General features: G+C 49.2%; 1 protein-coding gene across 5 annotated transcripts in view; it reads right to left on the reverse strand.

The window, feature by feature from the left end:
- Positions 1–23514, reverse strand: part of LOC137634617 (protein FAM133-like) — a 153317-nt gene that overhangs the window by 102517 nt on the left and 27286 nt on the right. For 4 of the 5 annotated variants that reach the window (XM_068367085.1, XM_068367084.1, XM_068367082.1 and 1 more), the window contains exon 3: positions 3607–3666. The exons of the other annotated variant lie outside the window; for it this stretch is intronic. In XM_068367085.1, coding sequence (XP_068223186.1) covers positions 3607–3666 — 60 coding nt within the window. The remainder of the gene's footprint in view (positions 1–3606; positions 3667–23514) is intronic. 5 annotated transcript variants of the gene reach the window in all.

The raw sequence follows: 23514 nt of genomic DNA on the forward strand, positions 1-23514 counted from the left end.
TATCTATATAAAATCATACAGTACATACTGTACGTAGCAAAGCAGGAAAACAATTTACGAGAGAGAGAGAGAGAGAGAGAGAGAGAGAGAGAGAGAGAGAGAGAGAGAGAGAGAGGTAGAGAGAGAGAGAGGTAGAGAGAGAGAGAGAGAGAGATTGTTTTACGTACGTAAATGTAAATTTAAAAAAAAAAAAAATATGATAGGCTTTTAAAACCTTCCCTTTAACTTAATGCATACAGTACTAAACTATAAAACAGGCACAAATATTAAAATGTTTAAGTAAAAAATAAAGATTGTTACTGTACTCACCACGAAAGAAGTTCAAGAAAAACTTGAATGATGATGGCGATGAATTTGCTGCACAGTAGAAATGATGATGATGAAGCTGATGATGTCTTCTACTGTGCAGCCAATAATAGTATTTTACGTCTCTTCAGACGGAGGTGTCTTTTCCTGGGACACCTCTTCAACTTCTTCCTGAGACACTTCTTCAATTTCTTCTGAGGGCATTGTGATCGGAAGTTGCTGCCGCTGCTTCTTTTTTCGCAAGAGCATCCTGTAGGGAGCCATGTGTTCATCGATCTTGGTGCAGAATTGTACAGAACGAACCATATCCTCGTCCCACTCTTGCGACATTTCTTTCACCTCATTCGCAAGCTTGCAGAGCTTGGCAAGCCGTTCTAATGTTAAGACCGTTTCTTCGACATTTTCTTGGGTCTCTTCCTGTGTTTCACTGTCTTCACTGCCCGATTTCGTCAGGTCTTCGAGGTCTGCGGCTGCGTAACTTCTACTGTCTTTTAACATAGTATCGAGAAGCGTCACCTTCTCAGCAATCGTCATCATCTTTCGGTGCTGTTTAGGCTCACTACCAGCCTTAGTAGAAGCAGAAGGCTTGGGAGGCATTGTACAGTAGGGTTTAACAGAAAGTTCAACAAAAAGTTCAACTTAAAACAGTCACGCACAGCACAGATTAAAGTTCACAATTAACAACGTCAACACAGCGATACAGCGGGAGACAAAGTGATGCTGCGGGTTGGAGAAGCGGTCAAAACACCAATCAGAGGCTAGATTACAAAACTTGAGTTCTGATTCGTCATCTATCAGCGCTTGAACCAATCACAACCCGTCTTACAGTACTATGATGCGTTGGTTACCTACTCATAGAAGATGCCCCGCGCATACTGAACGTACGTAGATTAAGTACAATACCGTAATAATAATAAATAATGATAATAATACTGTACAGTAATAATAATAATAATAATGATAATAATAACAATAATAATTTTATTAACAACAACAACAATAATAATAATAATAACAATAATAATAATACAGCTTTACGTACGCTATTTTACGCCTCTCTCTCTCTCTCTCTCTCTCTCTCTCTCTCTCTCTCTCTCTCTCTCTCTCTCTCTCTCTCGTACGCTTATTCGAAATGTGATTTTTGCAACAAAGAATATTATTGGATGCAGTACTACGTACGTATACATAAAAAAGATTCATGGAAAAGAAGCATATCCATTACAGTACACACCATTCTAATATGGTATGACTGCATCTGATTTGCGTTTCATGTTCGATTTAATTTTACTACGTACTGTATACAGTACTGAATTATCGTATGATCACATTCTCTTTTCGTGTTTTATTTCTTTCTGTGCTTAATTATATGTCATATGTAATGCAATGAACAATCAGTAAGAGCAGATATTACTAATTACAGTATTAATGGAATTACAGGTAACGAAATATCGTATTTGGGGTCTTCAGGTATTGCGGTATTTTCGAAATTTCCGGAAAATCCGCGATATGTATATATATATGGGTTATGGAAAAACCCCGCGAAGTGGTGAATCCGCGATTGTCGAACCGCGAAGTAGCGAGGGTTCACTGTAATAGTTTATATCGGACATATCTGTTTTGACGTTGTTACCGTTTTTAGAATGATTTATTGTTAACTTATTCTCATCATTTATTTATTTCCTTATTTGCTTTCCTCACTGAGTTATTTTTCCCTATTGGAGCCCTTGGGCTTATAGCATCTTGCTTTTCCAACTAAGGTTGTAGCTTGGCTAGTAATAATAATAGTAATAAAAAAAGGTGAGCACGTGATAGCATGAGCAAGGGAGCATGCATGAGTCGACGAAAAGTCAGACACTGTGAAAAATGCAGTAAAATGAGAGGGTGCCATTATAGGGGGTGCGCTTATGTTACATAAAAGTTAATATCCGAAGAATGTGCACTCAAAAGATGATGATTATGTCAACATGGCCGCACATGCACAGAGGGGCAGAGGCGCAAGGCCTCTCAAGAAAATTAGATCTTTCTCGTGTCCTATGTCAAGAAGATTTTTAAGAATACTCTTCCGAGGAGAAGGGCATAAGAATCCACATTGATGAGGACAATTCCCAGGGGGAGCTCTGCGGGTGCTCTTTCCTCTTGGCCTCTGGGAGACAAGAACTGCTTGCCTTTGTAGAGGACGTGGTTGATGGAATAGGGCTGGGTGGAAAGGTAGGACGCAGGAGATTCCTTCTCTTAATCGTCGAAGGTGATGCTTGAGCCATAGGTGAAGGAGCTGTGGAAGGTGAGACTCAGCGATCAACTGCACCTTTCGAGGTCTAGAGCAGACCTTAGGGGGTCACACCAGCATTTTCCTTTGCAGGGCTACTGGAGGAGTGGCCACAGAGGAAGCTTTAGACTTAGAGGTTGCTATGGCTGCCATAAACTACTACTCTGATGGAATGCCCTCCAAACTTAAGGGGGGCCACAAAGTCTTTAAGGTATTGTCCATTGCTGGATCACCACCTAAATAGGAGATATCAGACTCACTTCGAATTAACTGGGGACTACCTACCTCTTCAAGGAAAGCAGAAAGGGCCATTACCCCAAGAGCTTGTCCTAATTCTAGGTTGCCTTCCTTCTACGTCACCCCGCCAGGGAGGAGTGAAAGTGAGGGTTTGAAGCCCAAGTACCAGAAGAGAGAAGCTTTGCAGAACTCTTCAACTTCATGGAAGACCCCAGAGAAGTAACCTCCTCAGCCTTCTTTTTCCTGCTATTACCATACTCAGGCAACTGCAAGGCAAGATGATGACACTTTACAGTTATGGCCCCTGCAAGAAGGGCATGATGAATTGGGGGTCCACTGACCTCCTGTCCATGAACGTTCCACATCTACGACCCGGAATGCCACGACTGTACCGTATGCCCACATGTGGCTTCTCCATACATCTAAACAATCCAATCAAACAAAAGAAAAAGAAAAAAAATTACAAGGCCAAATTTTGTCACACAAGAGCACATCTATACAACTCGACACCTCAAATCAAAATGTCTACTCACGTAGCTTACAAGAGGGCAAGCCTTCACCAATACCCACACGTAACTTCCAACACCTCGTCATAACTTTTACAGCCAAGTTTCTAGCTTGGCTGAAATTATACTACCAATAAGGGATGAAGATTTGTATACATGTAGGAACAAACAATTACTGTGACTAAAGTAATTCAAATTTACTATCTATAAAATAATCATCTATCAAAAATTCACTACCAGACATCTAACCAGGACAATACTGTAACAGCACTCATAAGTTGTTGCACTTACCTTCAATTCAAATTTTCCATTTTGATTTACTTTCGTTTTAGTTTTTCTAGCAGATAATGGCTGTAATAAAACAGGGAAAATTACAGTAACAAGTAAAAAATAAACTTGCTTTATATACACACAGAATAGTACTGTATTTCAATATTTTAGAAAGTTAAAAACAGGCAATTAAAATTTGGTATTTCTAGAATAATTCAAATAATGTATGTTGTGAGTGCTATTTCAGCAGTTATATTCTATGAAAACTGACCCCTCACTATAATTAATTATGATTAAATGTCTTTTTGGGCTCAAGCCATGGCGTCCTGATGGAAGGTTCCTTTTTGGTAGCTTCCTTGGGTATATAACTACTAGATATTCCCAGAGAATTTAACCACAGGTTATCACAGAATTCTAACTTCTGGAGCGAGTATCCTAAAGGTTTCCCTTTTAAGACATCGTATATCAACAGGGGACGCATGTATTAACGCTCCACATAGCTATCTACACCCTAAACAGAGTTAACACTTCGGTGTGTAGGGGCGGAGAATAGCTGGGAGCCGTTCCACAGCTAATCTCGTTCGTGGCTACTTTTGGTACTCGAGACGTAAACAAACGGGCGCCATTGCTAAATGACGTCACGTCCGTCTCCATCCTTCTGCTAGTAGCTTGCCTCTCTTAGACGGATTTTCCCTACGCTCTTTTCATCAAACTGCATCTTCGTCATGTCGCTACCTTCGGCCTCGCCTTCTTCTGGAAAGTTGAGTACAAGGTTCCAGTATTGTTTAATTAAGCTCTGACCGTAAAGTAAATTTTACTTTTCGAGATATTTGATGTTTTGTGGCAGAGCTGTGCCTCGACCGGACCGGCCATTTTATGGCGTCGCTGTTGTTTTGCATGCCTTATTTAGTTAGCCTCAACAGCGTTTTCCGGCCTCATTAACTAATCGATACTATTAGTTATTTAGTCTTCATAGCTAAGAACTTTTATATCGTGTTTTGACGCTTTATTATCGGTCATCGACTGACCCCATACCAGTTGGCTACTATAGCCCCTAGGCCAGAGCGCCTATATCAGTGTTCATGCATGATATTTATCAGTGATCCTAGGCTTACTTATGAAGATACAGTAGTGACATTATTTTACAATACTATTGACTGTGATGCAAGTGTTTTCGCCTTCAGGGACCATATAAGGGACAGGTTAGATAGTGTGTCTTTCTAACCTAACCTACAAGTAGGACCCCTATATGCTTCCTTCATCCCCTGCCTTAGGGCATCCCCTCTGTGTAGCCTTGCTCCCCCTACCACGTAAGGGGATCAAGCTCATATCAGAGTATTATATCGCCGCTCTGTCCTCCCTAAGGGAATGATCCCCCCTTAGGGTTGCGTCCGAGAATGAGGAACGGCTAGTCCTTCCTCTATTGCTGGGGCTAGGTCTCCTACCTTTCCTGCAATAGCGATACGTCTTCCATCCTTCCTAGTTCAGGATGTAACATCCCTGCTCTAGGTTAGGTTTTGGAGGGGTTAGTTCTGTACCTTGCTGAAACGATACCCATGCACCGTTTTCAGACAAGCTGCCTTACCTTAGGCTAGGGAGTGTCCTCCCTTCCTCGGTGGCCGCTCTGGTACAGAACCTCCTCCACAGAAGACCCTTCTCTTCTCCCCTCCCCACCTATCTCTTGTATGGCCTAGCCTATACTTAGGTTAGTCTATACCCATCTGTCCCCTGTCCTACAACTCCTCCTTAGGGTAGAGTGATAGGGCTACCTTGAGCTCCTGTGTGCAGTCCGCTCTGGTACATATACCCTTCATAGTGTCCTATGGGGTTAGCCACTGGATGCATTCTGTCTGCAGGGGTTCCCCCCCCCGCTCTTGGGTGTCCCTTAGCCCTCCCTTGGGCTACCTTAGCTCCCGGTCCTCTGCGGCCCCTGCTTCTGGGTGATAGGGCTAGCCTCTATCATGGGTACACCCACTCAGGTGGGATGTCTGGGGGTCCATGGCCGGACCCCTACCTCCCTCCTGTCTCTTTCACTATCCTGGTGCCAGTCCCTTGCCGCCTCCACTGTCGGTGATACCCACCTCCTACCTTGGTGACTTATCCCTTGCCCCCTGGGCCGCCAGTCCTCCGTGTGCCGCGGGACTGCCGCCTGCCGCCGGCATCCAGCCGATGGCCTTCCCTCTTTCCTCATAGCTTGGTCGTCCGTCCACCGGCCGGCCCCCGGAGTACCGGCATCCGCCGCCGGCAGTCCGGTTCTGCTATAACCATCCTTGTTCCTGTCACCAAGCCGGCAACCTTTGGCTGCCGGAGCCGCCGCTCCCCGCCGGCGTGCCACCGCTGTGGCGGCGGCCGCCACCCTGGTATTACTCTTGACTTCTATATTGTCTTCCCTAATGCCAGAAACTCTGCTGGAGCGGCCTCCGGCGTGCCGGCAGTCTGCCGGAGCCTTCTACTAGCTATCATCTGATATTGATAGCCCTACACTGCAACCAGATGACTTGTTTACGTAAATGGATCGGTATTTTATTACCGTTCTATTAGTAATCATGCTGTCTTCTTGCATATCACAGATTTCCAGCATGCTGTGTGTATCTTAGCACGGCTGGTTGCCGGAAACCGTTACCCTATGGGATCTTCTAGTCCCCAATTCTGGAACTGAGTGGCCTCAGTCCCAGCCTTATATCCTTGACAATTTCCAATAGAATTCCCACTGCCCTACGGGCATTCTATATTGAATTCTATCCTGTGCCTTCGGTCACTTCGGATTGTCCATGGATGAAGGTTACGGTAACCAGCCGGGCGAGATACACGGAGTATGTACCTATCCTCTCTCAGCCCTTCCTCTGTGCATCACACCTATTGTCAAGTTAAAATTAATGATTAATATTTAACTTTAGTTTAAGAGTCATTCTTATGACCCCCCCCATACTCATATTCTCTTTCTTTTACAGGAGGAGCAGATGAAGTGTGACCACGACTTCTGTGCAGTGAAGCGCCCGCACTTCTACGGGCATACGGCGTGTAGGACCCACGCCCCTTGTGCCAACAAGAAAGGGGATCTGAAGTTCTGGGACCCGCAGAACTGTATGGTCTGCCAGGATCGCCTAGTCGATGCCTTTCATAACCCTCCCTCAGCGGAGATCAGGGACACTTCTCGGGATAAGCTACGCAAGTGGGTGCGTGGCTTCCAAAAGAACGCCACTGGACCATACCTGGCCACTGAAGACATGAGGGCCCTACTGTTCCCAAAGGCCTCCCCTGATTCTGTGGTACCCAAAGACCTGATCCCCATCGTCCAGATCACGGTGGAACCAGACGTAGTCATGGCCCAGTCCATGCACGAGTGTCGCCTGGATTCCGAGAACGACGAACACATGTCGGATATTTCGGAGGACACGGAGAAGACACTCATGGCCCAAGGCGCGGAAGATGAAGAGGACCAGGTGGAATACACCGAGTCGGAGCAGGAGGTCGCTCCGCCTCCCATCACCGAGTGTCTCTCCCGTCTACCTCCGCTACCCCGGAACCCAACCCATCCCATCCGCCCAAGAGATGTTCCGGATGATTAAAGCCATTATGGATGACAGACTTAAAGAGACTCGCGAGTTCATCAGGTTCATGGGAGGGTCCAAAGAACCGAAGAAGATCTCGGTTAAGGACCTCCCTGCATGCTCACATGCCAACCCTTGGAGGTATGCCGAGCATATGGTTATCGCGACCGGCAGGATCTTTATCAGCAATAAGATCGGCACGGTCCCCCTGGAAGATGTGGAGTTCTTCCCGAACTTTGAGGCTTACCCGGACTGTTACGTCCAGCTTCGTTCTGAACCTGCCTCTAAAGAAGAGACCGAACCCAAGGAGGTGATAGTGTTCGATCTCTCGAAGGCTCAGGCTATGCTAGCCACCGCATTCACAAGTAGAGGTTTTACCTGCTCTAAGCTTCCGGCCCTGAGCAAGAAGCACCCTACTTACGTCGCACCCAACGATGCAGTCCTTCCCTTCATGGAAAAGGCCTTCGCTGCGTGCCACAAGGCTGTGGAAGAAGGAAAACCCTGCCCTGCACTGGAGGAGTGCAGACCCTTCTCCATGGTAACTCCCCCCGACGCTCGACACTGGAAGGATATCCAGCATACCTTCGTGGTGGGAAAGCTAGATCCTGACGTAGCCGGACGTCAGTTTAACGAAGACCTCCCGAAACTCAACGACCACCTCCTTCGTCGGGAACAAGATACGAAGGAAAGGCTCGCAGCATCCATGTCCCACCAGGTACAACTTGATGTCATGGCTGGTGACACCAGAGTCCCAGACCACTACATGGTACTCGCCAAATCCCACATGGCGACTCTGGTGAAGGACTTGTACCACTTCATGAAGGCTCGGAGAGCCTGTCGAGAATTCGTGTTCTCAAGTGCCACTGTGAAACACGAACCCCGGAGGCTGATTTCCTCCAACATCTGGGGTAAACACCTCTTCCCCTCCGATCTCGTGAAAGAGATCACTGACAAGGCTGCCACTGAGAATAGGAACCTTCTCAATAAGTGGGGCATGTCAAAAAAGAGGAAATCCTCTCAGGACGATGGCCCTCAACCTAAGAGGAAATCCTCCAAGCAAAACCCCCAGCAACGTCAACAGCGACGACAGTTTCCGGGACCCGCTACTCCCCAAGTGGCTGCTCAGCCACAACAGACCTTTCAGTTGGTCACCCAACCGGTTTTGTCCCAGTCACCGGTTTTCACCCCTGCCTTTCAGCAACGGACAACTACCTTTCGTCCCAAAGGTAGAGGCTCAAACAGGGGTGCAAGCAGAGACGCATCTCGCCGCCCCTCCAGAGGTAGAGGAGGAAGGGGAGCTAGCGGCCGAGGCAGTAAGCCCTCGGGACACCAGAAGCAATGAAGTGCTTCCGGTGGGAGGAAGACTCCGCCAATTCCAGGATCGTTGGACCTTCGATCCCTGGGCACACAGCATCGTCAAGAAAGGTCTAGGCTGGAGTTGGACTCAACCACCCCCAACCTTCCAGCAATTCTTCCAACGATCAACCCCCCTTCTGGAAGAATATGTCCTAGATCTCTTGAACAAGAAGGTGATAAGGAGGGTAAAGTCCACCAGGTTCCAAGGGAGACTGTTTTGCGTCCCCAAGAAAGACTCAGACAAACTCAGAGTCATTCTGGACTTATCCCCCCTCAACAAGTTCATAGCGAACGACAAGTTCAAGATGCTGACTCTTCAACAGATAAGGACCCTTCTGCCTCGAGGTTCTTACACGGTCTCCATAGACCTGGCGGATGCCTACTGGCACGTTCCAATGAACCATCACGCTTCCTCCTACCTAGGATTTCGACTCCAAAGGAAAAGCTATGCCTTCAGGGCCATGCCCTTCGGCCTCAACGTGGCCCCTCGGATCTTCACAAAGCTGGCGGACGCCATAGTACAACAGCTCCGCCTCCGAGACGTCCAGGTGATGGCCTACCTCGACGATTGGCTAGTCTGGGCTCCATCGCCCGAGGATTGTTTAAAATCCTGCAGCAAAGTCACCCAGTACCTAGAACACCTGGGATTCAAGATAAACGTGAAGAAATCTCGCCTCTCTCCAGCTCAGAAGTTCCAATGGTTAGGAATCCAGTGGAACCTTCAGTCACACCGACTTTCCATCCCCCAGAAGAAAAGGAAGGAAATAGCAGGGTCTGTCAAGCGACTACTGAAATCCAAGCGGATCTCAAGACGCCAGCAGGAACGAGTTCTAGGCTCTCTACAGTTCGCCTCAGTGACAAACCCGGTGCTTCGTGCACAGCTAAAGGATGCCGCGGGAGTCTGGAGACGTTCTGCATCCATCGCTCGAAGAGACCTCAAGAGACGGCTCCCAAACAGACTTCGGCTTCTCCTCAAACCGTGGTCGGAAGCAAAGGCCCTGAAAAGGTCCATCCCTCTTCAACACCCACCTCCATCAGTCAACATCCACAAGGACGCTTCGCTGGAGGGTTGGGGAGGTCACTCCCACCAGAAACAGGCTCAAGGCACGTGGTCTCCACTATTCAAGACGTTTCACATCAACATCTTGGAGGCCATGGCGGTCCTTCTAACACTGAAGAAACTCTCCCCGCCTCCCTCGATCCATATTCGTCTAACCCTAGACAACTCGGTGGTAGTTCGATGTCTCAATCGCCAAGGCTCGAGATCGCCCCAGATAAATCAGGTGCTTCTAACAATCTTCCGTCTGGCAGAGAGGAAGAAGTGGCACCTATCTGCAGTTCACCTACAAGGATTCCGCAACATGACGGCGGACGCTCTATCCCGGACAAGCCCGATAGAGTCGGAATGGTCTCTAGACGCAAGATCATTCTCCTTCATCTCCCACCAAGTCCCGGAACTTCAGATCGATCTCTTCGCAACGAGCGACAATAATCAACTTCCTCGTTATGTGGCCCCGTACGAGGACCCCAAGGCAGAGGCGGTGGACGCCATGTCCCTGGATTGGAACAGATGGTCCAAGATCTACCTGTTCCCTCCCACCAACCTTCTGCTGAAAGTCCTCTCCAAGCCGAGAACCTTCAAAGGGACAGCGGCCCTAGTGGCTCCCAAGTGGCCCCGGAGCAACTGGTACCCCCTGGTCCTGGAGCTGCAGCCCACGCTGATCCCTCTCCCGGGCCCAGTTCTCTCCCAACAAGTACAGAAGTCGACTGTCTTCGCTTCATCATCGAAAATCAAGGACCTTCATCTCATGATTTTCTCTCCCTAGCCGCGAAGAAGAGGTTTGGGATCTCGAAGAAACGTCTAGACTTCCTCGAGGAATACAAGACCGAATCCACAAGACGGCAATACGAATCATCTTGGAGAAAATGGGTCTCATTCGTCAAGGCAAAAAATCCTACGGAAATCACCATTGATTTTTGCATGTCCTTTATTCACCTTCATGGACAGGGATTAGCAGCCAATACGATTTCTACTTGCAAATCGGCCTTGACTAGACCACTGTTGTATGCCTTCCAAATTGATCTGTCCAGCGACATCTTCAATAAACTGCCGAAAGCATGCGCTCGTCTACGCCCAGCACCCCCACCGAAACCGATCTCCTGGTCATTGGAGAAGGTGCTCCATTTCGCCTCCAACTTGGATAATGATTCATGCCCTCTCAAGGATCTGACTCAGAAAGTTATATTTCTCTTTGCTCTTGCTTCAGGAGCCCGAGTCAGCGAAATAGTGGCATTATCAAGAGAAGAGGGTTATATCCTGTTTACTGATTCAGGAGACCTTACCCTCTCCCCGGATCCGACGTTTCTCGCCAAAAACGAATTACCCACCAAAAGATGGGGCCCTTGGAGAATATGCCCCCTGAAGGAAGATGCCTCTCTATGCCCAGTAGAGAGCCTCAAGGTCTATCTTCGCAGAACTTCGAACTTTGGTGGAGGCCAACTCTTCAAAGGAGAAACATCGGGCAGCGACCTGTCACTGAAACAACCAAGAGCGAAAATCACCTACTTCATTCGCAGAGCGGATCCTGACAGTACACCCGCCGGTCACGATCCTAGAAAAGTTGCATCGTCTCTGAATTTCTTTCAGAGTATGGACTTCGAAAGCCTTAAAAGTTTCACAGGCTGGAAGTCCTCGCGTGTTTTCTTCAAACATTATGCGAAACAAGTGCACGAAGTCAAACATTTTGTGGTAGCCGCAGGTAGTGTTATGAAACCTGCACCTAACTCTGCATAGAACAGTGAGTTACTTGGGACTCTAACTCTTCGGGTGCCTATGTTGACCCTCGAGCGATACGTAGTGATGTCGAAAACACTTAGTGCTTTCTTATAACTGTTCTTATCCCAGGTGAAATGTCATAGTCGTCACACGAGTGCCGCATGCCTAGAGCATGATGTGTTTTAATTAAAGACTGACGTTCCTCGAGAACGAGTGCCTACTAATAAATTTGAAATTCCCTTTCAGATTCAAGAGCAAGTCTTTATTACTATGTACATTATAATTTGTTGTAAATTAACTTTACTTATTACTGCAATTCATTTATTTTTTCTGCATTGTGAAATAAAATTCTTATTTTATTACTTGTGCGTCTCAATCCGCTCCTACTTATACTGTACTATGAAATACATGTCTGTCATAGTTTTATTATCCCCTTCCTTATGGTTAATGAAGATACTAAGGTCTTAACCCTTATTATATATTCACCTTTGCAATGTAATATTCCAATACGAATACTTACTCTTCATACCTTAGAGACGAGACTATTCTCCTCTACATACAGTGTCCAACCACCACTCGTCTGCCTTCGAGAATGTTCCTATACGAATGCCAACCATTCAGTCTTGTCTCCAAGTTCTTCAGGTTCTTCTAGCAGGGTGAATAGCCCTTCGATAACCACTTTGATCTCGGCATGGCCCGTGGGAACTTCACTGCCAAGGGGACAGGAAGGTTTCTTCCCTACGGTTCTTTTATTAAGATTACTATGCTACCTTGTTCAAAGCCTTTGGCACTTGCCCAATAGGGGAAAATCTACCACGATACATTGATTCTCTGGTATTCTTCCATCAGGACGCCATGGCTTGAGCCCAAAAAACGGATTTTGAGCGAAGCGAAAAATCTATTTTTGGGTGAGATAGCCATGGCGTCCTGATGGACCCTCCCTGCTACTTCGTCCAGTTTTTAGGTCCCACCCTGCTCTGCTGTATCATGGCGATCGGCAAGCAACTGGCGTCAGGATGACGACGGACGTGACGTCATTTAGCAATGGCGCCCGTTTGTTTACGTCTCGAGTACCAAAAGTAGCCACGAACGAGATTAGCTGTGGATCGGCTCCCAGCTATTCTCCGCCCCTACACACCGAAGTGTTAACTCTGTTTAGGGTGTAGATAGCTATGTGGCGCGTTAATACATGCGTCCCCTGTTGATATACGATGTCTTAAAAGGGAAACCTTTAGGATACTCGCTCCAGAAGTTAGAATTCTGTGATAACCTGTGGTTAAATTCTCTGGGAATATCTAGTAGTTATATACCCAAGGAAGCTACCAAAAAGGAACCTTCCATCAGGACGCCATGGCTATCTCACCCAAAAATTGATTTTTCGCTTCGCTCAAAATCCGTTATATATGCACAAAAAAAAAAGAAAAAAAAAATGTTCCATTCTCTTTTCTACTAAATATGGATCTGGAGAAAGTGTATGATAGAGTTGATAGGGAAGCAATGTGGAATGTGATGGTTATATGGAGTTGGTGGAAGGTTGTTGCAAGCAGTGAAAAGTTTCTACAAAGGTAGTAATGTGTTAGGATAGGAAATGAAGTGAGCGATTGGTTTCCGGTGAGAGTGGGGCTGAGACAGGGATGTGTGATGTCGCCATGGTTGTTTAACTTGTATGTTGATGGAGTGGTGAGAGAGGTGAATGCTCGAGTGCTTGGACGAGGATTGAAACTGGTAGACGAGAATGACCATGAATGGGAGGTAAATCAGCTGTTGTTTGCGGATGATACTGTACTGGTTGCAGACGAGGAAGAGAAGCTTGGCCGATTAGTGACAGAATTTGTAAGGGTGTGTGAGAGAAGGAAGTTGAGAGTTAATGTGGGTAAGCGTAAGGTTATGAGATGTACGAGAAGGGAAGGTGGTGCGAGGTTGAATGTCATGTTGAATGGAGAGTTACTTGAGGTGGATCAGTTTAAATACTTGGGGTCTGTTGTTGCAGCAAATGGTGGAGTGGAAGCAGATGTACGTCAGAGTGTGAATGAAGGATGCAAAGTGTTGGGGGCAGTTAAGGGAGCAGTAAAAAATAGAGGGTTGGGCATGTAGAGTGTTCTGTATGTGATTGTACCAACTGTGATGTATGGATCGGAGTTGTGGGGAATGAAAGTGACGAAGAGACAGAAATTGAATGTGTTTGAGATGAAATGTCTAATGAGTATGGCTGGTGTATTTCGAGTAGACAGGGTTAGGAACGAAGTAGTGAGGGTGAGAACGGGTGTAAGAAATGAGTTAGCAGCTAGAGTGGATATGAATGTGTTGAGGTGGTTTGGCCATGTTGAGAGAATGGAAAATGGCTGTCTGCTAAAGAAGGTGATGAATGCAAGAGTTGATGGGAGAAGTACAAGAAGAAGGCCAAGGTTTGGGTGGATGGATGGAGTGAAGGAAGCTCTGGGTGATAGGAGGATAGATGTAAGAGAAGCAAGAGAGCGTGCTAGAAATAGGAATGAATGGCAAGCGATTGTGACGCAGTTCCGGTAGGCCCTGCTGCTTCCTCCGGTGCCTTGGATGACCGCGGAGGTAGCAGCAGTAGGGGATTCAGTGTTATGAAGCTTCATCTGTGGTGGATAACGGGGGAGGGTGGGCTATGGCACTTCTAGCAGTACCAGCTGAACTCGGTTGAGTCCCTTGTCAGGCTGGGAGGAACGTACAGAGGAGAGGTCCCCTTTTCTGTTTCATTTGTTTGATGTCAGCTAACCCCCAAAATTGGGGGAAGTGCCTTGGTATATGTATGTATGAATAAACATAACAAAATTGCAAGTAATTTGTATTTTTCCTAACTATACAAACCTAGGTTCTTTACTTAGAAGAAATCTGCACAAGCCAGCATATCAGCTATAAAAACTTATAGTGAGGTCTCAACAACCATTCCAGTTGTTACCAGTGGTAGCAGAGAGAAGCAGTGCCCCTTATCCCTCCGCTCACTCATACCTTCTTCACTTTGATCGCATCCGCGACTTTCTCTAGTGGTAGGTGATAGTGGGTAAAGTATGTGCAAAAAACTCAGGTTTGTATGGTTAGGAAAGATACAAATTACTTCCAAATTTTTAACCAATACTAATACAAACATTCGTTCTTTACTTAAGAGACTCAGCCTAAAGTGGATAGAAGTCCTTTCATCAGGCTGAAATTTTTGACCTGGGATTACTGCATCCGAACATGATAATGCGAGGGATGAGCATCCTGACACCTCGTAAACCAGAAGCCTGTCAGTACCAGCGGGTTGACAGCCTGTGTGAAAGTGATTAGGAGTGTACAAAGGTAATTGTGATAATAGGGACGTAACATAATATATAAAAATATATTCTAGCTACAAGCAATATGGGACATACCTACCAGTCATTCCCTCTTCATTCACTCCAGACTAACACGGTAACCTCTGCCCTCGAACAACTGTTAATAGTTCTGTGAGGAGCTAAGGTAGCTATAACTTGCTGTGCAGCTACCACAGGGTTTAGCAAAAAACATGTCAAGAGATCAGTATTACGTCTTGCAGGTAGTGGGTAATGAAGGTAGATTGTCTCTTCCACACACAAGCTCGTAGTACCTACATCAAAGAAAAGTTCTTTTTGGACATCGCGTTGTATTTGTTTGCGGACATTAGCCAGATGTAGCACGCAGACTGCCTGGTGTCCGTATACCGACCACACTCCAACGTTCACTACACAAAACTATAAAACGGTGGAATACCCAGGAATCTGGGCAAAAGGTAGACAGTCAAGAGGACTAGGCACCACCCCTTAATTTTTTCATACTGGGCAAGGGATCCCACCTAGAACCTCAAATTTCCCTATCATCTTTACTTGCCTTGAGCTTGCTGAATAAACAGGTAGCATGGCCGTTGATTTAAGTCTGGGGAAAACAGCAATCTAAAATAAATAGCTCTATCTTCTTTAGGTAAGATCTCTTCAAGCTTAAGTAAACTTGAAAAATATTTGGAGATAAAAAAATGACATTTAAAGCATATAAAACAATCTCTAAATTGGTGACTGAAAAGGAGACAGATTATGCAGGGGATAGAAACGCTTACTGTTTTTAAAAATAACAAATTTGGAAATAATTTGTATTTTTCCTAACATACAAACCTGAAGCTATTTATTAGGGTATTACTTTCGGCAACGCTGAAAACCAGCCAAGACAATTTTAGTGAAGGATAATTACCCTATCCGCTAGTTAGAGGGAGGGGGTTGGGGGTAGACTAGCTACCCCGCTCACTCACACGTGTCGGTTCATTAACCACTTTTGCTTTCTGGCAGGACTTCTAGGGGGACAGGGTGGCGGGCCAATTTGTATAGATAGCTTCAGGTTTGTATGTTAGAAAAATACAAATTATTTCCAAATTTGTTATTTGTTCCGACACAGACACAAAGATGACAAATTCGAAGATAATTTGTATTTTTCCTAACCATACAAACCTTAGCTATTTACATTGGGTTTACCTTTTAGCGCAGCTGAAATGACAAGCCAATAGTTTTAACGAGGGTTAATTACCCCCGCGCTAGTAAGCGGGGGGTAGGGGAAGGGTAGCTTGCTACCCATCCCCCCCCCACACACCGGTGACTTGCTTCACTTCACTTAGAGGTAGGACTTGACTTGGGGGTCAGGGATGGCGGGCACATATGTGTAAATAGCTAAAGTTTGTATGGTTAGGAAAAATACAAATTATCTTCGAATGTCATTTGTTCCGTAACCGAAATACAAACCACGCTATTTACATTGGGTGACTTACCCCTTAGGAAGGGTGGAAAGTCCCCAGCCTTACTGACTTCGGCTTGCCCGGGGGCTCAATCCCTCAGTGAGCAGAACTAGAGAAAAGGAGCCCCTGTACCTCACAAGTTCCTAGCATCGCTAGGAACTAGTGGCCTACATAAGCAGTGTGTGGAGGAGAGTGTGACTCGTCCTATGAAGTTGACCTTGAGACCTTCAGATAGGAATTCTAGGATGGGACGTTCCCAATACCACCTCGTCAGGGTATGGGAGACGCAACAGTATTAAGCTTAATACTAGGAGCACAAAGAAGCATGGGTTACCTGCAGAGGTCGAGGTCAGCTATGCGAGGACCAGGATGCTGCTTCCCCAAGAGAGGGGAGAATGAAGAAAGAAGTAAGGGTCAGACATACTCTTCCATTCACGCAGACTAAGACCGGGTAACAACGGCCTCAACCTACTGCTACTTGTCCAAAAAGGAGCCTGAGGTTAGACCAGCTGTTGTGCAGCCACCACAGGACCGATAGAAAACGTATCGAGGCTCCTGTGGGTCACGTCTTGCAGGTAGTGGGCTGTGAAGGTCGTCTGACGCTTCCAGACGCCAGCTTGAAGTACCTGCGTCACAGAGAAGTTTCTCTTGAAGGCCAGGGATGTAGCAATACCCCTGACATCGTGTGCCCGAGGGCGACGTGACGGAGGAGGGTCCGGATTCAAGGACTGGTGGATAACCCTTCGAATCCAGGCAGAGATGGTGTTCCTGGTGACCCTCCTCTTCGTCCTGCTTGTGCTCACAAACAAAGCTCGCACTTGAGGACGGACTGCAGCCGTTCTCTTCAAGTAGTGCCTCAAGACACCTCACTGGACATAGTAGCAGCTGGTCTGGGTCGCTTGTTACAGAACGGAGACTCGCGATCCTGAAAGAGTCGAAGCGAGGATCCGGCACTCCAGGATTCTGAGTCTTGGCAACAAACTCAGGGACGAACCTGAACGTTACCTCCCCCCATCCCCTTGAATGGGCGATGTCGTACGAGAGACCATGAAGTTCACTAACCCGCTTGGCCGAAGCCAAAGCGAGTAGGAAAGCCGTCTTCCAAGACAGGTGGCGATCGGAGGTCTGGCGTAATGGTTCGAAGGGAGGTCTCTTAAGAGACCTGAGAACTCGAACCACGTTCCAAGGAGGAGGTCTCACTTCCGACTGGGGGCAGTGAAGCTCATAGCTACGTATGAGTAAAGAGAGTTCTAGCGATGAAGAAATATCCACGCCCTTCAGCCTGAAGGCCAAGCTTAAGGCTGAGCGATAGCCTTTCACTGCCGAGACAGAAAGGCGCATTTCTTCCCGCAGATAAACGAGGAAGTCCGCTATTGCTGGAAAAGTGGCATCGAGTGGAGAGATACCCCTCCCACGACACCAACCACAAAAGACTCTCCAATTTGCTTGGTAGACTCCCTTAGAGGACCTTCGCAGGTGCCGAGACATTTTCTCCGCAACCGGTTGCGAAAAGCCTCTCCCCGCGAGGAGACGCTGGATAGTCTCCAGGCGTGAAGCCGAAGCGAGGCCACGGCCTTGTGAGGGACGCCGGAGTGGGGTTGTCTGAGAAGCTCGTGTCGTGGAGGAAGTTCCCTCGGGAGCTGCAAAAGGTCCGGGAACCATTCCGCGTGATGCCATAGCGGAGCTACCAGAGTCATCGAACAGTTGACCGATAGTCTGGTCCTGTTGAGCACCCTTCTCATCAGACAGAATGGTGGGAAGGCGTACACGTCGATGTTGTCCCACCGTTGCTGGAAAGCATCTTGCCAGAGTGCCTTGGGGTCTGGGACTGGGGAGCAGTACAGGGGCAGCTTGAAGTTCAATGCTGTCGCGAACAAGTCCACAGTCGGGGAACCCCACAAAGTCAGGACTTTGTTGGCTATCTGAGGATCCAAAGACCACTCGGTACTCACTATCTGCGAGGCCCTGCTCAGACTGTCGGCGAGCACATTCCTCTTGCCAGGAATGAAGCGAGCTGATAGTGTTATCGAGTGGATTTCGGTCCACCTCAGAGTCTCTACTGCAAGATGGGATAGCTTCTGCGAAAAAGTGCCTCCCTGCTTGTTGATATAAGCCACTACCGTGTTGTTGTCGCTTATCACCACCACGGAGTGACCCGCCAGGGACCGTTGGAACTGCTTTAGAGCCAGAAAGACGGCCTTCAATTCTAGCAGGTTGATGTGTAGGCACTTTTCTGATTCAGGCCTGAGGCCCTCTGGTTCAGAACGTGCGCCCCCCACCCTTCTTTTGACACGTCCGAAAACAGAGTCAATTCCGGGGGGAGGACGAGAAGACTCACTCCCTTCCGCAGGTTCTCGTCGACCAGCCACCGTCGCAAGTCCGTCTGTTCCAAAGACCCCATTGGGATCAGAATGTCCGGAGAATCGGATCCTTGATTCCACCGGGACTTGAGCCGCTACTGTAGGGATCTCATCCTGAGGCGGCTGTTTGGAACCAGATGAGCCAGGGAGGATAGGTGACCTAAGAGACGCAACCACGACTGGGCGGGGAGCTCTTCTCGCCTGAGGAAGGGTTCCGCCACCCTCCTCAGCCTTGCAATCCAGTCGTCTGATGGAAAGGCTTTGTGGAGATTGGTGTCTATTAGCATGCCTAGATAAACCAGTCGTTGGGACGGCTGCAGAGAGGACTTCTCGAGGCTTACCATGATCCCCAGATCCTGGCAAAGATCCAGAAGCCTATCTCGGTGCCGAAGAAGGGTCGACTCCGAGTCTGCTAGGACCAGCCAATCGTCCAGATAACGAAGGAGACGAATGCCGTTCCTGTGCGCCCAAGATGAAATTAGGGTGAACACTCTGGTGAACACCTAAGGAGCTGTGGAGAGACCGAAACACAGCACCTTGAACTGGTAGATCTTGTCGTCTAGGCAGAATCTCAGGTACTTCCTGGAAGACGGATGGATTAGGATCTGGAAGTACGCGTCCTTTAGATCCAGTGTGCACATGAAGTCTTGTGGTCTCACCGCAAGTCTGACCGTGTCTGCTGTCTCCATGCTGAACCGGGTTTGCTTGACAAACCCGTTCAGAGCTGAGAGGTCGATGACAGGTCTCCAGCCTCCAGAAGCCTTCTTTACAAGAAAGTGTCGACTGAAGAAGCCTGGGGAACCGTCGACGACCTCCTGGAGAGCACCCTTCTCGAGCATGGTCTCGACTTCGGCCCGAAGGGCCAGCCCCTTTGCCGATCCCGTGGCATAAGAGCTCAACGACACTGGATTCACTGTCAGGGGAGGCTGAGATGTTGTGAACGGGACGCGATAGCCTTGGCCGATCACTGAGACCGTCCAAGCGTCGACCCCGTGTTGCTGCCACCTGCGGACGCAACGCTGAAGGCATCCCTCCACAGGTGGACACGCAGGGGGACCGGCGCCCCTAGGGCTTGCGGCCGCCACCCCTAGGAGTCTTGCCTCCCCTGGAGGCCTTACTGCCCCTCTTAACCTTGGCTGGAAAGGGCTGGGGCTTAGACACCACCTTCTTAACTGCCGGTGTCTGTTTCGGAGCCTTACGAAGCTGCTGCTGCTGTTGCGGCGGAGCTGGAGGCTTGTAGGGCCGAGCTGTAAGGACCCTATGAAGGAGGGAGTCCGTGCTGGATTTCCTCCACCTCTCAGCCGTTCGCTCCATGTCTTGAGGCTCAAACAGGTTCTCCCCCAGAAGGGAAACATGTCGGAGCCTACACACATCCACGGCGGGGACCTTCGAATGGAATCTCTCGGACACAGCATCGAGCCGCTTCAACACCGAGTTGGCCCACAGGGTGGTAACCTGGTGCGCCAAAAACTCGATGGAGCGGGTGCTCGAGAGTAAGAAGGTCTCCAGGCCTTCCTATTGGTCTCCTTGGACAAGTCCTCCGAGCGCAATAGGATGCCCAGAGTTCCTAGCCAAAAGTCCAGCCACGAAGTGGCCTGCATGGCACACTTAGCGACCTTTTCATGGCTAAGGATCTCTGCCGCCGAGAACAACACCTGCCGGGCAGAGAGCTTCTCAAAGGGAACTCCCTTCGCCAGCTCCTCCACAGAATGATGGAGAGGAAGAGCGAGGCTGGCCTCACCCAAGATCTCGAAATACATCCTCTGCTGAAGACGAGGAGGAGGGATGAGCTTGTTCCCGGCAGAGGAACGACTGGAGGAGGCAAGAATCGCGAGCTAAGCGTTGGCCCTAGCTCTGGCACTCTTCAGACCCCGAGACCAGGGCAGAGCCGCACTGGACTTGGGGGCCTTCCGAACGTCAAACACTTCATCTAAGATAGTGTCTTTGCCTTCACGGGGGGCGATTACGGGGTCCATAAGCCCGTTAAGTTGCCTTATCAGGCTCAGGACCTGCCAGAAGGCATGTTCGGATTCCTGTTGATCTCCTCCTTGCGGGCTGGCAGCTAAGTCTCCTGTCCCAGGATTCTCTTCCTGGGGTGAAGCGTGGACATTCCCCCGGGGAGCCGCGGGTTCCTGGCGAATCCTCGAAGATGATTTCGGGACGGTCTTGGAGTCCTTGGATTCCCTCCTGGGAGGGATACAGGATCCCAACAAAGAGGTTCGAGGAGCCCCTTCCTCACGAGACGACTCTCCTCCATGAAACGAAGTCTCCCCCCTTGGTGCCAAGGGGAAGACTACCGCTTCACTGGACTCACCCGAGGACGGAAATGCCTCGTCCACGGGAGAAGGAGAAAGCACTCGAGTAGGAGAAGGGGGCTTCGCGACAGACCTCTTGGGAACCAACTTCGCCCTGGGGGAAGTCACCACGAAGTCCACTCCTCTCTTTCTCTTCAGCGTAGGAGAGGCAGCCGTTGGTTTGTCGCCCTGATCGGCGAGTGCTGGTTTCATAACCCTCACTAACGCCCGCATCAGAGGACCAAACCAAGTCTGTTGCTCCACGGACACAGAGTCCGAAATCCTCGCTGGAGGGAAAGGGATCGGGCGATCCTTTGGAGTGGACACCACAGTACCTGCCTGAAAAGAAGGGGGGGAAGAATGATGCACTAACCTCTCCGCAGTGTCTTCCTTGTCCTGCACTACAGTCCTGCGTTTGGGTGGAGGCGATCCCGAGCGCTGTCTAGGAACACTCGTTCCTGCTGCTACCACTGGCTGCGAAATTCGCCGCGAACGATGGTCGCGCGGGCGCGCAGGCGGATGGTCGCGCGGGCGCGCAGGCGGATGGCCGCGTGGGCGCGCAGGCGAGCGGTCGCACGGGCGCGCAGGCGAGCGGTCGCACGGGCGAGTGGGCGCGAGGGTGTACAGGCGAACGAGCGCGTGTCCGAGTCGGCGAACGAATGCGTTGGCGCGATGGCGAGGGAACGCGTTGCCGCGTGGGCGAGGAAGGTCGCTGACGGCGTAGATCAGCAGGAGATCGGTGGTGAGCTGGCGAACGCTGACGTGCAGGTGAGCGATGGCGCGTTGTCGCATGGTGATACGTTGGCGAGCGATAGCGCGCAAGACGCGCAGGCGATCGGGGGTGAGCTGGCGAACGCTAACGCGCAGGTAAGCGATGGCGCGTTGTCGCATGGTGATACATTGACGAGCGATAGCGCGCAACACGCGCAGGTGAATGATCGCGCGATGGCGAGCTAGTAGATGGCGAACCATGTCCTTCAAGAACCTCTGGTCGACGAAGCATTGGAGAACGCGTGCGCACAGGTTGTAAATCACGCGGGCGGTCCGGAGATCGCCGATAAATAGGCGAGCGTTGACGCGTAGGAGAACGCTGACGAACAGGCGATACTAGAATCGCCTGTGAACGCTGTCGAGCAGGTGATCGCTGGCGAGCAAGGGGGCGACGCGTGAGATCCTGTGAAGGAATAGGTGGCGCGGCGCGTTCACGAACAGGAACAGGAAGACCGTAGGCGCGTGGGCGAACATGTGCTTTTGAAACACGCGCTGGAGAACGCGGACAATGTTGCGTAGACACAGGATGAGGATCGCGAGAGAGCTCAGGAGACTGATGGCGCGCAGGGTGACCAACAGGGACTGCAGGATGATCAGAGACCACAGGAGAGCGCTGGCGAGCAGGAGGGCGATGATCCTCAAAAGAGCGCTGATGAGCAGGAGAGCGCCTGTGCGCTAACACTGCAGAAGGGCGAGCAGAAGAATGCTGGCGCGCTAAGCGCTCTTCAGGAACCACAGGATGTAGGATGTCCTCAGGAGAGCGCTGACGAGGAGGGCGAACATCAGGAGAGCGCCGGCGAACAGGTGAGCGCTGACGAGCAGGAGAGCGCTGACGAGCAGGAGAGCGCTGACGAGCAGGAGAGCACCTGTGCGCTAACACTGCACGTGAAAGGGAAGAATCCCTTTGCCCCGAAGGGACCGTTGCCCATCGGGTGACGAGTTCCCCAGAAGGTGAAGTTCTAGCAGGAGTTGGAGAACGGTCTGCAGAGAGGTCCAAAGGAACAGGAGCTGTAGGCCGAGTACGACGAGGAGAGTCCCCTTCGGAGGAAGAAGATCCAAAAAGACGCCTCTTAACCCCCTTATAAGGGGAAGGGAGGCCCTTGCGACGCAGCGGACGGTGAGCCTTACAGCGAAGGCGGCCACGGGGAAGATCATCAGGACCATCAGTCCTCCGAAGAGGAGTCTCAGTCAAGGCACTTCCCTTAGAGGGAAGCTGAACAGCAGAAGAGCCCGTAGGACTCACTTCCCCCTTCAAAGGATGTACGGAAGGGGGAGGAGAGCCGTCAGCACCATCATCGCTCGCTGCTAAAGAAGGTGATGAATGCAAGAGTTGATGGGAGAAGTACGAGAGGAAGGCCAAGTTTGGGTGGATGGATGGAGTGAAGGAAGCTCTGGGTGATAGGAGGATAGATGTGAGCGAGGCAAGAGAGCGTGCTAGAAATAGGAATGAATGGCGAGCGATTGTGACGCAGTTCCGGTAGGCCCTGCTGCTACCTCCGATGCCTTAGATGACCGCGGAGGTAGCAGCAGTAGGGGATTCAGCATTATGAAGCTTCATATGTGGTGGATAATGTGGCTATGACACCCTAGCAGTACCAGCTGAACTCGGTTGAGTCCCTTGTTAGGCTGGGAGGAACGTAGAGAGTAGAGGTCCCCTTTTTGGTTTTGTTTCTTTGTTGATGTCGGCTACCCCCCAAAATTGGGGGAAGGGCCTTGGTATATGCATGCATGCACTAAAGTGTCCACTGTACTAATATCCTAAGAATCTCCCACAGTAAAAAAAACTCCAAAAACATCTGATCACGAGCTTGAAATCTCGACACACCACATCCATCGTCTAATCACAACCTTGAAATCTTTGCACATCAGAAATTTTAAGATATGATAATGTGGAACTGCTAAGCTGCACAACAGTAAGTCTCGGTACCATCTCTGAGCCCTACAGGGAGTAAGGCGGGCTGCCAACCACCTTTTAAGTGAAACAAAAACAGAATAAAACATTATAAAGGACTTGAGGAAAATCAAATAAAACACTGAAATGACAATTCTGAAAGCAATATGGTATTTTTTCTAACATACA

This window comes from Palaemon carinicauda, chromosome 45 (assembly GCF_036898095.1).
Source record: "Palaemon carinicauda isolate YSFRI2023 chromosome 45, ASM3689809v2, whole genome shotgun sequence".
Taxonomy (NCBI): domain Eukaryota; kingdom Metazoa; phylum Arthropoda; class Malacostraca; order Decapoda; family Palaemonidae; genus Palaemon; species Palaemon carinicauda.